Genomic DNA, 16,177 nt, shown 5'->3' with positions numbered 1-16,177 from the left:
TTTAAGATACCAAATTAAAAGGAAGGTCAAATGCGTAAGCCACTGGGTTAATCCTGCGAAGAATACGGAAAGGCCCAATAAACCGAGGTACAAACTTCAGAGATGGAACACGAAGTCAGAGGTTGCGAGATGGCAGCCAAACCCTGTCCCCAACCTGATATGAAGGCGCAGGCAGGCGTCTGCGGTCAGCATGGAGTCTGTACCTATCATTAGCATGTTGCAAAGCCTCCAGGACTTGTGCCCAAATGGAAGGAAGACCACGGAGATGCTCCTCTAACGCAGGAATACTCTGAGTGAGGCAACATGGAAGGTTGGAAACCATAGTTCACCATAAACTGAGATAATCGGAAAGCAGAATTCAAGGCACTATTGTGAGCAAACTCTGCCCAAAGTAATAGGTCTGACCAGTTGTTATGATGGTCAGAAATATAGCAACATAGGAATTGCTCCAAGGACTGATTGGCTCATTCTGCGGCCCCATTAGACTGAGGGTAATACGTAGAGGAAAAGGCAAGCTGAATTCCAAACTGTGCACAAAAGGCTTGCAAGAACCGGAACACAAACTGACTACCCCTGTCCAAAACAATCACCTCGGGTGGCCCATGTAAGCGAAAGATCTCCCAAGCAAAAATAAAAGCCAGTTCCTTAGAAGTGGGCAACTTCTTAAGTGGAATACAATGAGACATTTTTGATAACTGTTCAACCACCATAAGGATAACTGTGTTGCCCTGGGAGCTGGGTAACTCCACAATGAAATCTATAGACAGGTGGGTCCACGGCCTCTCTCCATTGGGTATGGGTTGTAGGAGGCCCACTGGAAGGTGTCATGGAGTCTTACTCTTAACACACACTGAACAGGCAGCTACAAAGGTGGTTACATCAGCTCATCGACTAGGCCACCAGAATTGTTGGGAAGAAGCCCAAAAGAGCTGATTCTTCCCAGGGTGGCCAGCAGCCTTGGGAGAATGGTAAGTCTGGAGCACGGCGGTGCAGAGACTTTCTGGGACAAAGCAGCGGTCACAAGGTTTCTCAGGAGGAGCATGGACCTGAGCAGCAAGAATTTTGTCACTCAAAGGAGAAGTGAGACTGGTACCATAGCCAGAATATGATCAGGAGGAATCACAGGAACCGGAACAGACTCCATGTTGAAAGTGGAGGAAAATTGTCGTGACAGAGCGTCAGCCCTTGCATTCTTAGTACCGGGTAAGAATGAGACAATGTAATTAAAACTTGACAAGAAAAGAGCCCATCGCGCCCCTCTGGGAGAGAGGCATTTAGCCTCTGACAAGACTGTGAGATTCTTATGGTCAGTAAGAATGAGAACCGGCATAGTGGTACCTTCGAGGAGATGTCTCCATTCTTTAGGGCTAAAATGATCGCTAATATCTCTCTTTCACCATCCTCATAATTGCACTCCGCAGGTGACAATTTCTTGGAAAAGTAGCCACAAGGATGCATAGCGCTCTCAGAGATAGGACGTTGAGACAGAAGGGCGCCAACACTAGTCTCAGAAGCATCAACCTCAAGGATAAAAGGTAACGTAGGATCAGGATGTGCCAACACAGGAGCAGAAACAAAGGCAGCCTTGAAACTCTCAAAAGCCTTAATGGACTCGGGAGACCAACTCTGTGGGTTACCGTCCTTACTGGTCATATCAGTCAGGGGCTTGACCAGAGACGAGAAGTTATGAATAAACTTCCGATAATAGTTGGCAAAGCCCAGAAAACGCTGCAGAGGACGTAAACCCACAGATCAGGGCTATTGTAGGACTGCAGAAAGTTTCTCTGGGTCCATCGAAAAACCAGCAGTGGAAATGACATAGCCCAGGAATTTAACCTGTTCATGATGGAATTTGCACTTCTGCAATTTACAATAGAGATTGTTCTCTCTTAGTTTCAGAAGCACACGACAAACATCAGTTTGGTGGCTCTCCAGGGACTTGGAAAATATGAGGATATCATCGAGATAAACCATCACACATAACTGCAACAAATCTCAGAGGAGATTGTTAATATATTCCTGGAAAACTGCCGGGGAGTTACAAAGGCCAAAAGGCATTACGAGGTACTCATAATAGCCTGTTCTGGTATTAAACACAGTTTTCCACTTGTCACCCTCCTTAATCCTCACAAGATTGTATGCCCCTCTCAAATCAAGCTTCGTGAAAACCGTTGCTCCCTTGAGGCGGTCAAATAACTCCGTAATCAACGGAATCGGATAGGCATTCTTAACTGTGAAATGATTGAGACCCCTATAATCAATACAAGGTCCCAGTTCACCACTCTTCTTCTTCAAAAAGAAGAAACCAGCACCAGCAGGAGACGAGGATTTGCAGATGAAACCTCGAGAAAGTGCATCTGCAACATACTCCTCCATGGCCTTATTCTCCAAGACTGACAAAGGGTAAACCCAGCCACGAGGGGGTATGGCACCAGGTTGAAGGTCAATTGTGCAATCATACGACCAGTGTGGAGGCAAACTACTGGCTTGACCTTTATCAAAGACATTAATAAAATCGCGGTACTCCTCCAGCAGGGAGGAGAGTGAAGAGGTGCACAGGACCTTGGCTACCTTCTGGAAGCATGTCTTACTGCATTGTGGCAACCAGGAGAGAACCTCGGTACAGAGCCAAAGAAAAGAGGGGTTGTGCCTCTGTAACCAAGGATAACCAATAACCAGCAGAAACTTAGGCGAGGAAATAACTTGGAATTGGATTATCTCATAGTGAAGAGCCACTACGGCCATGGACAACAGAACCGTATCATAAGTAACATGGGCAGGCTGTAGAGGTCTCCCATCAAGAGCCTCAATGGCAAGTGGAGTATTACGCAGCTGCAGCGGAATCGAGTGCTTTGATACAAAGGCAGCATCAATGAACAGGCCTGCAGCCCTAGAGTTGATTAGAGCCTTTATCTCGATGGACGACTCAGCCCAAGAAAAGGTGACCGAAACCAGGGGCTTATCCTTATTGGGGATGAAACAACGCCACCTAAGGTCTGTCCATGACAGGACCTCAAGGTTCATGCGTTCCCTGGACGGGTAGGACAAGACTTCAAAAAGTGACCTGCCTGGCCACAATAGAGGCACAATTTCTCTCTCCTCCTAAAGGTTCTCATCTGCAGAGAAACGTTTGAAACCCAAGTGCATGGGTTCACCTCCACTGACAGACTCGGTACCATGAGGCATGGGAGGTGAGGGAGGCATGGGTGGGACTACAAAGCTTGGTGACAAATGTACAGGAGGCTTCCACAAGCGCTCCTTAAAAGAGAGTCTTTTTCTGAATCTGGAGTCAATGAGGATGGCAAATGTGATCAACTTCTCCAGCTCAATGGATATATCTCGGGCTGCTACTTCATCCTTGATGGAATCCGAGAGACCATGAGAAAAAGCAGACACGAGGGCCTCATTGTTCCAAGCAACCTCTGCTGCCAGAGTATGGAATTCAATGGCGTAATCGGCAACAGTTCTCGTACTCTGTTTGATGGACATGAGGCGCTTGGCAGCAGAAGCGGAGCATGTGGGAATTCTGAATTCATGGCCTTCCCCTACTGTCAGAAACCATGAATCAGACTGAGACAGAAATACAGTTAAATCACACTTGTTTAATAATAATAAAAAAAGGTAAACAGAGTAAACGTAGTCAAAACATAGCCAGAGTTCAGGAACCGGAACCGTCAAGCAGGATCTGGAGCCAGAAGGGATGTCAGCCAAGCAAGTCTTTAACAGGAATGTAGGAGATCGTTTCTGTGATGTTGACCAAGGCGAAGGCAGAGATCCTCTGGGCTGTACGGCTTAAGTAGGCAGGACTGAGGAGCAGGATATCATCAACAGGTGCGTGGCTATGGAGAGATAGGAGCTGGCAATTAGCCTGACAGCTGAGAAGCCAACTCAGAGAAGGAAGGGCTGAGCCCAGCCCTGATAGTATGAAGAATTTGGATAGTAAGACTGCTTAAATGTGTATAGTTTATATTTTGCACTAAACAGTTTATTGTTCTCTTTAGGATTCTAGGGTACACTACGGATCTGGATTCTGAAACTGTGGATGATGCATTTGCTCGGGCATTTCAAGTCTGGAGTGATGTAACACCTCTGAAGTTCAGTCGACTAAAGGATGGAGATGCCGATATCATGATTAACTTTGGCCGCTGGGGTAATTCTTTATTGTTGAAAAATAATGAGAAAACCATGTGAAATTTGCTTTGTCTGAGATTGAAGTGAATCTGGGTCTTGATCCTGTTCAAATCAAATACAATAACTACAAACTGGTAATTAGGGATGGGCCAGATGTTCGAGTTGAACGTAAGTTTGACTCAAACATAAGGTGTTCGGCCGTTTACCGAATACCGAACATTAGGGGGGATTCGCGGCAAATTCGAACGCTGTGGAACGCCTCATAATGCACTGCGAGATGCTTTGGCCAATCACAGCACGCTCTTCCGTGAGAGCCATGATTGGCCAAAGGCAGGGGGCTAAGTCCATGCCCCACACTATATAAGGCTGCTTACACGGCCGCCGTATATAGGGTTATGATTAAGAGAATGTTAGGCAGGTTAGTTAGTGGCATGCAGGCAGTTTAGTGTATGTATATATATATATATATATATATATATATATATATATATATACAGTATCTCACAAAAGAAGTGAGTACACCCCTCACATTTTAGTAAATATTTTATTCTATCTTTTCATGTGACAACACCAAAGAAATGACACTTTGCTACAATGTAAAGTAGTGAGTGTACAGCTTGTATAACAGTGTAAATTTGCTGTCCCCTCAAAATAACTCAACACACAGTCATTAATGTCTAAACCACTGGCAACAAAAGTGAGTACACCCCTAAGTGAAAATGTCCAAATTGGGCCCAATTAGCCATTTTCCCTCCCCAGTGACATGTGGCTCATTAGTGTTACAAGGTCTCAGGTGTGAATGGGGACCAGTTGTGTCAAATTCATTGTTATCACTCTCATTCTCACATATTGATCACTGGAAGTTCAACATGGCACGTCATGGCAAAGAACTCTCTGAGGACCTGAAAAAAAGTTGTTGCTCTACATAAAGATGGCCTAGGCTATAAGAAGATTGCCAAGACCCTGAAACTGAGCTTCAGCATGGTGGCCAAAACCATACAGCAGTTTAACAGGCAAGGTTCTACTCAGAACAGGTCTCACCATGGTGGACCAAAGAAGTTGAGTGCACATGCTCAGGGTCATATCCAGAGGTTGTCTTTGGGAAATAGGCATATGAGTGCTGCCAGCATTGCTGCAGAAGTTAAAGGGGTGGGGGGTCAGCCTGCCAGTGCTCAGACCATACGCCGCACACTGCATAAAATTGGTCTGCATGACAGTTGTCCCAGAAGCAAGCCTCTTCTAAAGATGATGCACAAAAAAGCCTGCAAACAGTTTGCTGAAGACAAGCAGACCAAGGACATGGATTACTGGAACCATGTCTTGTGGTCTAATGAGACCAAGATAAACTTATTTGGTTCAAATGGTGTCAAGAGTGTGTGGTGGCAACCAGGTGAGCACTATAAAGACAAGTGTGTCTTGCCTACAGTCAAGCATGGTGGTGGGAGTGTCATGGTCTGGGGCTGCATGAGTGCTGCCGGCACTGGGGAGCTACAGTTCATTGAACCATGAATGCCAACATGTACTGTGACATACTAAAGCAGAGCATGATCCACTCCCTTCAGAAAAGGTAAAGGTGATGGACTGGCCAAGCATGTCTCCAGACCTAAACCCTATTGAGCATCTGTGGGGCGTCCTCAAACTGAAGGTGGAGGAGCGCAAGGTCTCTAACATCCACCAGATTTGTGATGTCGTAATGGAGGAGTGGAAGAGAACTCCAGTGGCAACCTGTGAAGCTCTGGTGAACTCCATGCCCAAGAGGGTTAAGGCAGTGCTGGAAAATAATGTCGGCCACACAAAATATTGACACTTTGGGCCCAATTTGGACATTTTGACTTAGAGGTGTACTCTCTTTGGTTGCCAGCGGTTTAGACATTAATGGCTGTGTGTTGAGTTATTTTGAGGGGACAGCAAATTTACACTGTTATACAAGCTGTGCACTCACTACTTTACATTGTAGCCAAGTGTAATTTCTTCAGTGTTGTCACATGAAAAGATAGAATAAAATATTTACAAAAATGTGAGGGGTTTACTTACTTTTGTGAGATACTGTATATATATATATATATATATATATATATATATATATATACACACACACACAGCGCAGTCAGTGTACAGTATATAATACAGTGCATTGACATGGTTAAGGGGAACCCTAATACATAATTAAGAAAAAAAACGGCATGTGGTCCCCCCCAGTCCATACCAGGTCCCTTGTGTCTGGTATGGATATTAAGGGGAACTCCGCGCCAAATTTTTCTTAAAAATTGGCGTGGGGTCCCCCTAAAATCCATACCAGACCCTTATTTGAGCATGCACGGGAGGACCCACTGCGATTTGTTCCTTGATTTTTATCTATATTGCCGGGAGCCGGCAATACATTAAAGCCGCAAGCAATTTTAAATAATTTTTTTCCTTTAGAAAAGTCATTTTGCTGCGGCACTGAAAAAAACACATCAGACAGATGTGCCACTTTACAGGCAGACTGGAGGGACCCCCCAGGCATGATATTTAAAGGAATATTTCATTTTTATTGTTTCACTTTAAGCATTATTAAAATCACTGCTCCTGAAAAAATGGTTGTTTTAAAAACTTTTTTTTTTGCATTGATACATGTCCCCTAGGGCAGTACCCAGGTCCCCATACACTTTGTATGGCAATAACTTGCATATTTATTTTCATGTTCGTGTCCCATAGACTTTAATAGGGTTTGCATGTTCGCATAAATTTTTTGCCTGTTCGCATGTGCTGGTGCGAACTGAACCGGGGGGGGGGGGGTGTTTGGCCCATTCCTACTAGTAATTTCACAAAGATAAAATAAAATGTGATGTGATATCAACAACTGTACAACCTACAGTGTCCTCTTTAAAAGAAGGCTGCCAAATAAGCTGCTGATTAGGCCTGGTATTTCAACTCACACTGGATTAAATACCATTGTAGGCCCAGTTCACTACTGGTTTGTTCACTTTGTTGCCAGTCAAGCCCTAAAGAAGGGGGCACTTAGACTCCCGAAACGTGTTGACTATTTCTTGAATTGCCTCCCTGACCTTTAATGGAATAAAGTTGTATCTGGACTTCTTAGCAGTGTTGTGGTGCTTAAATTGCAACCCTTCTTACATTACACTACAACCCAAGGAGACTATAGAGATCCTCTGGGGTGTAGAAGCTGCCTGGCCAAGAACCAGATCATTTATACCAACATTAATACCTTAAGATAACCATACCAATAAAATAAACCTACAGGTCCAGCGCTATCTTTCCACTTTCCTCAACTCTAAAAAAGAATAGATACCTTATATTAGTTGGTAGGAGAAGCCAAAGTACAGAGTAGCTTATTCAGCTTGATATTAGGAGGCCATCACCCCAATATGGTAGGAGAAGCCAAAGTCCAGAGTAGCTTATCCAGCTTGATATTAGGAGGCCATCACCCCAATATAATAACCAATCAACTGAGTAGGAGAAATGAAAGGGTGTTCAAGGATGGCCTCTCATTAATATCAGGTTAAACAAAATAAAACCATACATGATCTAAAATATACATGTCTTTATTAAACAAAGATTAAAAATTGGTACATATCATGGGGAATCTAGTACTACCACATAATACATAAAAGCAATAAGGTAACCGTCAGACAGGTTAGAGATTATCCTACGTATTTCGAGGTCATCACCGGTTCGTCAGGGCTTCAAGATCATTTCATATGATGGGATGCCTGATATTAACAATTATATAAAAAAAATGAACAAAGCCAATCTTATTAACATACATATCACATATACACATATACCCCCCCCCCCAATTCCTGTGAAGTCAAGTGGTCAATCCCCAAGGGGAAAAAAGGGAGGAGAAAGAAAAAAAGGGGGCGAAAGGAAAAGCAAAAAAATAATCCAAGCGAAGAAAAAAACAAAACAACAACCTTGGGAAAGTAAGGCCATAGCACTTAGGTTCATCTTGTCAATCTAGGCTATGGGAAGGCAAGGCAGGTAGTTTTGTGCCAAAGGAGACAATCAATGTAGATGGAAAAGACTAAGAGAGGAGTTGAGGCAAATGGTCACCTGACTGTGTATCATCCACCGGAGAGCTGTGTAAGTATAAATAATCACATAACTCAAAGAGAATGGAGGTAGACATTCCATCCATTCAGGACATTTAATCCAAACTACATTATAACTGAGAAAATATGCTCAAAGACTAGTCATCCAGCTTGCCCTTTAACAAAATCCTAAACTACTATACTGACCTCCATACATAAAGAAGATGGTTGTATACATAGGAGATGATTCTCACAACATCTCACAACATATGTAGTTGAACTATAAAACTGCCATAGATGATTCAATATATAACATACAGAGAAAACCATAAAGCCTTGTTATGATCTTATGAAAGCAGGTATATTAATACCCCCAAATTATGTAGCGAAACTCTCGAAAAGAATAAACAAAAACAATGTGCAAAAAACTGTGCATACAAAAATAATATAAATACTGTATACAAATAAAGTCCAATGAATATCCGAATGTAAAAAATATCAATAAAAAACTATATCCAGCTTGAATCCACTTCAATCACGACTGGGACATATCATACCATTTAAAACACACATTTATTAAAAGAATAAAATAATGCACTTACAAAAATGTAAACATCCCTTGTGACAGTAATAGGTGGTGACAGGTACTCTTTATGGAGGGATCGGGGGTCTAAAAGACCCCCGATCCCTCCTTTGCACTTCACAGTATTCAGATCGCCAAAAAAGGCGATTCTGAATACTGTGTATTTTTTTAAATTCGGCACCATTGGCAGCCGAGTACTCGGAAAGTGACGTCATGACGTCGCTTCCGTGTTTACATTCAGAAGGCTGGAACGAAGCCACCCACAGCTTCGTTCTAGCCCGCCCCCCGCCCCCAGCCGCCGAAGGCGGCCGATTGGACAACGGGCTTCCCGATCGCACGGGAGGCCCGGTAAGAGCAGCGGGAGGCGGCGGGAGGGGGGATGTCCCCTCCCGCTCCTCCGGTATAACAGCTGAATGGCTTTTAGCCGAATCAGTTGTTATACTCGGATAGCTGATCGCCCGCTTTAAACAACGGTACCGGGATGATGCCTGCAGCTGCGGGCATCATCCCGGTATAACCCCCGAAAGCCGAGTACGCAGATGTGCGTACGGTCGGCGGGAAGGGGTTATTCAGATGGATGAATGGGTAGCTAGATCTCAAATCCCCACAGCATGCATGCAGGAAGAAAAAGCACACAGACCTAGTGCTCTCCATTTAAAACACACATTTATTAAAAGAATAAAATAATGCACTTACAAAAATGGCACTATAGGCAGTGCTAACCGTGGATCGCTTTTCTCTCATACACAATCCCAAATCAGCTAGATGCAGAGAAGGCCGCAGGAATAATGTCATACATGTGATTCCTCGTCCTATTAGCACGTTACGTCCAATCATCGGGACTTCCTCAGTCCCGCTACTGAGGAAGTCCCGATGTTTGGACGTAACGTGCATATAGGACAAGGAATCACGTGTATGACATCATCCCATGGCCATCTGTGCATCTAGCTGCTTTGAGATTGTGTATGAGAGACAAGTAATCCAAGGTTAGCACTGCCTATAGTACCATTTTTGTAAGTGCATTATTTTATTCCTTTAATAAATGTGAGTTTTAAATGGAGAGCACTAGGTGCTCTGTAACTGTAACTTGCAGTTTACTAGACAAGTGCAAAGTTTAAACAATAATGCAAAACAAGTTCAGGATAGCAAAAAACAAGTGTACATGGCAGAATAGTGAAAGCTGCACATACATTAACTCTTCAAAGCAATGTCTCTGTGAATCAATAAGATGATGCTGCAAAGAGTCGATTTGTAAGACTCCAAAACATCAGAGAATAAAACTGAGAATCACTACTTCAGTAAAACAGTTCACAACACAGCTACTTGCAATTATCCTCATAAACAGTAGGGATGAGCTTCGTGTTCGAGTCGAACCCATGTTCGACTCGAACATCGTCTGTTCGCCCGTTTGCCGAATTGCGAACGATATGGGCCATTCGCGCCAAATTCGTGTGGCACGTCACGGCCCATAATTCAGTGCATTGCTGGCTGATGATTGGCCAAGCATGCACTATGACCCGCAAGCTTGGCCAATCACAGCGCCGTCTGAACAGAGAGCCGTAATTGGCCAAAGCCAAGGAGGCTTTGGCCAATTATGGCTCAGGGGATTTAGCACACGCCCCACACTATATAAGGCCGCCTGCACGGCGGCCCTGTGTAGTGTGTGTTCCGGCATTCATAGATAGAGAGAGCGAGAGACAGACAGTGTCATTTGATTTGAGTTAGATAGATTAGGCAGAACAGTCAGTCAGTTAGCTGCACTTACAGTGTATTGTGTATATATATGCATCCCAGGTGTTGCATATATATATATATACACTCTATTCAGTTTAGCTAGATCCGTTCCTGTTATCTTCTTACTGACAGGCAGGCTTGTCTTGTTACAGTACTTACAGCTACCTGAAGAAAATTGCTGGTGTTCTTTTGATCCTATTAGTACCACAGTCAGGCAGCTAGACTATTTACAGTTAGTGCAGTGCGTCCTGCTCACAGTGTTCAGCTAAAACTACAAGTTAGTGGGGTGCGTCCTGCTCACAGTGTTCAGCTAAACCTACAAGTTAGTGGGGTGCGTCCTGCTCACAGGGTTCAGCTAAACCTACAAGTTAGTGTGGTGCATCCACCTCACAGTGTTCAGCTAAAACTACAAGTTAGTGCTGTGCGTCCACCTCACAGTGTTCAGCTAAACCTAGAAGTTAGTGTGGTGCGTCCTGCTCACAGTGTTCAGCTAAAACTACAAGTTAGCGCTGTGCGTCCTCCTCACAGTGTTCAGCTAAACCTACAAGTTAGCGTAGTGAGACCTCTGCACAGTGTTCATCTAAAGCTACAAGTTAGTGCAGTGCGTCCTGCTCACAGTGTTCAGCTAGATCCGTTCCTGTTATCTTCTTACTGACAGGCAGGCTTGTCTTGTTACAGTATTTACAGCTACCTGAAGAAAATTGCTGGTGTTCTTTTGATCCTATTAGTACCACAGTCAGGCAGCTAGACTATTTACAGTTAGTACAGTGCGTCCTGCTCACAGTGTTCAGCTAAAACTACAAGTTAGTGTGGTGCGTCCACCTCACAGTGTTCAGCTAAACCTACAAGTTAGTGCGGTGCGTCCTGCTCACAGTGTTCAGCTAGATCCGTTCCTGTTATCTTCTTACTGACAGGCAGGCTTGTCTTGTTACAGCATTTACAGCTACCTGAAGAAAATTGCTGGTGTTCTTTTGATCCTATTAGTACCACAGTCAGGCAGCTAGACTATTTACAGTTAGTGCAGTGCGTCCTGCTCACAGTGTTCAGCTAAAACTACAAGTTAGTGGGGTATGTTCACCTCACAGTGTTCAGCTAAACCTAGAAGTTAGTGCGGTGCGTCCTGCTCACAGTGTTCAGCTAAAACTACAAGTTAGTGCTGTGCGTCCTGCTCACAGTGTTCAGCTAAACCTACAAGTTAGTGTGGTGCGTCCACCTCACAGTGTTCAGCTAAACCTACAAGTTAGTGCGGTGCGTCCTGCTCACAGTGTTCAGCTAAAACTACAAGTTAGTGTGGTGCATCCACCTCACAGTGTTCAGCTAAACCTAGAAGTTAGTGCGGTGCGTCCTGCTCACAGTGTTCAGCTAAAACTACAAGTTAGTGCTGTGCGTCCTCCTCATAGTGTTCAGCTAAACCTACAAGTTAGCGTAGTGAGACCTCTGCACAGTGTTCATCTAAAGCTACAAGTTAGTGCAGTGCGTCCTGCTCACAGTGTTCAGCTAGATCCATTCCTGTTATCTTCTTACTGACAGGCAGGCTTGTCTTGTTACAGTATTTACAGCTACCTGAAGAAAATTGCTGGTGTTCTTTTGATCCTATTAGTACCACAGTCAGGCAGCTAGACTATTTACAGTTAGTGCAGTGCGTCCTGCTCACAGTGTTCAGCTAAAACTACAAGTTAGTGTGGTGCGTCCACCTCACAGTGTTCAGCTAAACCTACAAGTTAGTGCGGTGCGTCCTGCTCACAGTGTTCAGCTAAAACTACAAGTTAGTGTGGTGCGTCCTCCTCACAGTGTCCAGCTAAACCTACAAGTTATTTTTTTGCGAGCTCTGCACAGTGTTCAGCTAAAGCTACCTGTAGAAGGTTGGTGGTGTTTTCCTGATCCTATCACTACCGCAGGCAGCTAAAAAAGCTACAAGTTAGTTTTTTGCGAGCTCTGCACAGTGTTCAGCTAAAGCTACCTGTAGAAGGTTGGTAGTGTTCTCATACTACAGGCAGGCAGTTGATTTTGCTAGCTGCAGTATCAGTACATATCAGTACCACCAACACCAAAGGCCCAATTTTTCTGCCCTTGTTCAACAGGGGCATGTAATTACAATTCTTGATCTAATATTTCACAGAAGGGCCCTGTGAGGGCTTACAGTGTTGTGGCCACAACAACACCTAAGGCCCAAATTTCTGCTGAGTATATAGGGCAGGCCCCTACTTTCAAACATCTAACTTACAAACGACTCCTACTTGCAAAACGGAAGGAGACAACAGGAAGTGAGATGAAATCTACCCCTAGGAAGGGAAATTCTCTCCTGTAAGAGTTAATATGGGAAAAACATTTCTCCTTTCCACTGATGCTTTCCAATCCTTGATCCACAAAAAAACCCAAATTTTCAAAAAAACATTTGTCATTGGGACAAAAAGTGAGGTGAAATCTGAAGAGGAGGAAAGACAGCAAAACAAATGTCACAGGGGTGATAACCCTTCCCTATGTTTTCCAAAAAGCTTAAAAAAGATTTTTTGGCTGGAGCTAAACACGTTAAAAATGTACCCGTTAAAAATGTACCCGTTAAAAATTACAAACAGATGCTACTTAACAACAAACCTACAGTCCCTGTCTTGTTTGCACCGCCTGTATACTGCTGTTCAGAGTATATAGGGCCTGGTGGCCCCACACCTTTCCTTATTTTAATTTGGGTGCGGGGTTCCCCTTAATATCCACACAAGACTCAAAGGGCCTGGTAATGGTGTGGGGGGTACCCATGCCGTTTGTCTCACTGATTTTCATCCATATTGCCAGGACCTGACATTACATTAAACCCGCAAGCAGTTTTAAATGAGATTTTTTCCTTTAAAAATGACATTTTATGCAGGGACTGTTCTAAACACGGGAAACACGCACCACTTTACAGGCATACTATAGACATACCCCAGGTACGATATTTAAAGGAATATTTCACTTTTTTTTTTTTTTACTTTAAGCATCATTAAAATCACTGCTCCCGAAAAAACGTCCATTTTTAAAAGTTTTTTTTGCATCGATACAAGTCCCCTGGGGTAGGACCCGGGTCCCCAAACCCTTTTTAGGACAATACCATGCAAATTAGCATTTAAAATGAGCACTTTTGATTTTGAACGTTCTAGTCCCATAGACGTCAATGGGGTTCTAACGTTCGTGCGAATTTTCGGTCCGTTCGCAGGTTCTGGTGCGAACCGAACCGGGGGGTGTTCGGCTCATCCCTAATAAACAGCATTCCTCACAGTGAAGTCAAGGGTAGCTCTAGTAACACAGGTAAACAGCTGAAGGGATCAAAGGGCAAAGGGCCACCCCACTGAAGCTGGAGTACTTTTGTAGCAATATAGGAGATCTTCCTACTGTAGCTGGGTCCTTGTCAGAAACCATGAATCAGACTGAGACAGAAGTACAGTTAAATCACACTTGTTTAATAATAATAATAAAAAAAGGTAAACAGAGTAAACGTAGGTAAAACATAGCCAGAGTTTAGGAACCGGAACGGATAGTCAGACAAGCCAAAACGTTGGGGAGCCAGAGATGAGATGGTAGAACAGCAAGCAGGATCTGGAGCCAGAAGGAATGTCAGCCAAGCAAGTCTTTAACAGGAACACAGAAGAGCGTCTCTAGAGATGTGACCAAGGCAAAGGCAGAGATCATCTGGGCTGGACGGCTTAAGCAGGCAGGACTGACAAGCAGGATATCATCAACAGGTGAGTCACTGCGGAGAGATAGGAGCTGGCAATTAGTCGACAGCTGAGCGGCCAGCTTTGATAAGGAAGGGCTGAGCCCAGCACTGACAGTACCCCCTCCTCAATGACCCCCTCCTCCTCAGAGGACCACCAGGCTTGAGGGGAAAACGTCTATGGAAATCACGGAGGAGGGCAGGGGCATGTACGTCGGAGGATGAGATCCAACAATGGACTGTACTTCATACTCCTCATGGTTCTCAACCTTTACAGGGTGAAGACGGTGGTAAAGAGGTGGTAAAGCGGTTGCAGACCAAAGGTTTTAATAAGGAGACAGGAAATACATTTGAAATACGCATATTAGAAGGAAGGTCTAATGCGTAAGCCACTAGGTTAAACCTGCAAAGAATTCTAAAAGGCCCAATAAACCGAGGTGCAAACTTCAGAGAGGGAACACGAAGTCGGAGGTTGCGAGATGATAGCCAAACCCTGTCCCCAACCTGGTAGGAAGGCGCAGGCAGGCGTCTGCGGTCAGCATGGAGTCTGTACCTACCATTAGCATGTTGCAAAGCCCCCTGGACTTGTGCCCAAGTGGAACGAAGACCACGGAGATGCTCCTTCAATGCAGGAAAACTCTGCAGAACAAATGAGTCAGGCAACATGGAAGGTTGAAAACAATAGTTCGCCATAAACAGGGACAATTGGGAAGCAGAATTCAAGGCAATATTGTGACAAAACTCCACCCATGGTAAGAGGTCTGACCAGTTGTTATGATGGTCAGAAATATAGCAACACAGGAATTGTTCCAAGGACTGATTGGCTCGTTCTGCGGCCCCATTAGACTGCGGGTGATAAGCAGAGGAGAAAGCAAGCTGAATTCCCAACTGTGCACAAAAGGCTCGCCAGAACCGGGACACAAATTGACTACCGCTGTCCGAGACAATCAGCTTGGGTAGCCCATGTAAGCGAAAGATCTCCCAAAAATGGAAGCCAGTACCTTAGAAGTGGGCGACTTCTTAAGTGGAATACAATGGGACATTTTCGAGAACCGGTCAACCACCATAAGGATAACTGTGTTGTCCTGGGAGTTGGGTAACGCCACAATGAAATCCATAGACAGGTGGGTCCAGGGCCTCTCTCCATTGGGTATGGGTTGTAGGAGGCCCACTGGAAGGTGTTGTGGAATCTTATTCTGAGCACAAATGGAACAGGCAGCTATGAAGGCAGTTATATCAGCACCCAGACTAGGCCACCAGAATTGTTGAGAAATGGCCAAAAAGAGTTGATTCTTCCCAGGGTGGCCAGCAGCCTTGGTAGAATGGTAAGTCTGGAGCACGGCAGTACGGAGACTCTCTGGGACAAAGCAGTGGTCACAAGGTTTCTCAGGAGGAGCATGGACCTGAGCAGCAAGAATTTTGTCACCCAAAGGAGAAGTGAGACTGGTGCGAACCGTAGCCAGAATATGATCAGGTATGTTCACCTCACAGTGTTCAGCTAAACCTAGAAGTTAGTGCGGTGCGTCCTGCTCACAGTGTTCAGCTAAAACTACAAGTTAGTGCTGTGCGTCCTGCTCACAGTGTTCAGCTAAACCTACAAGTTAGTGTGGTGCGTCCACCTCACAGTGTTCAGCTAAACCTACAAGTTAGTGCGGTGCGTCCTGCTCACAGTGTTCAGCTAAAACTACAAGTTAGTGTGGTGCATCCACCTCACAGTGTTCAGCTAAACCTAGAAGTTAGTGCAGTGCGTCCTGCTCACAGTGTTCAGCTAAAACTACAAGTTAGTGCTGTGCGTCCTCCTCATAGTGTTCAGCTAAACCTACAAGTTAGCGTAGTGAGACCTCTGCACAGTGTTCATCTAAAGCTACAAGTTAGTGCAGTGCGTCCTGCTCACAGTGTTCAGCTAGATCCATTCCTGTTATCTTCTTACTGACAGGCAGGCTTGTCTTGTTACAGTATCTACAGCTACCTGAAGAAAATTGCTGGTGTTCTTTTGATCCTATTAGT

At 44.5% G+C, this 16,177-nt stretch overlaps 1 protein-coding gene across 1 annotated transcript in view; it reads left to right on the top strand.

Annotated features, from left to right (window-relative positions):
- Nucleotides 1-16,177, top strand: part of MMP2 (matrix metallopeptidase 2) — a 484,562-nt gene that overhangs the window by 61,636 nt on the left and 406,749 nt on the right. Inside the window, exon 3 of the mRNA XM_073605023.1 lies at nucleotides 4,002-4,150. Within this exon, the coding sequence (XP_073461124.1) occupies nucleotides 4,002-4,150 (149 nt within the window). The remainder of the gene's footprint in view (nucleotides 1-4,001; nucleotides 4,151-16,177) is intronic.

This window comes from Aquarana catesbeiana, linkage group LG11 (genome assembly GCF_042186555.1).
Source record: "Aquarana catesbeiana isolate 2022-GZ linkage group LG11, ASM4218655v1, whole genome shotgun sequence".
Taxonomy (NCBI): Eukaryota; Metazoa; Chordata; class Amphibia; order Anura; family Ranidae; genus Aquarana; species Aquarana catesbeiana.
Note: the sequence above shows the minus strand (reverse complement) of the source record. Positions and strands in the feature narration are given on the sequence as shown.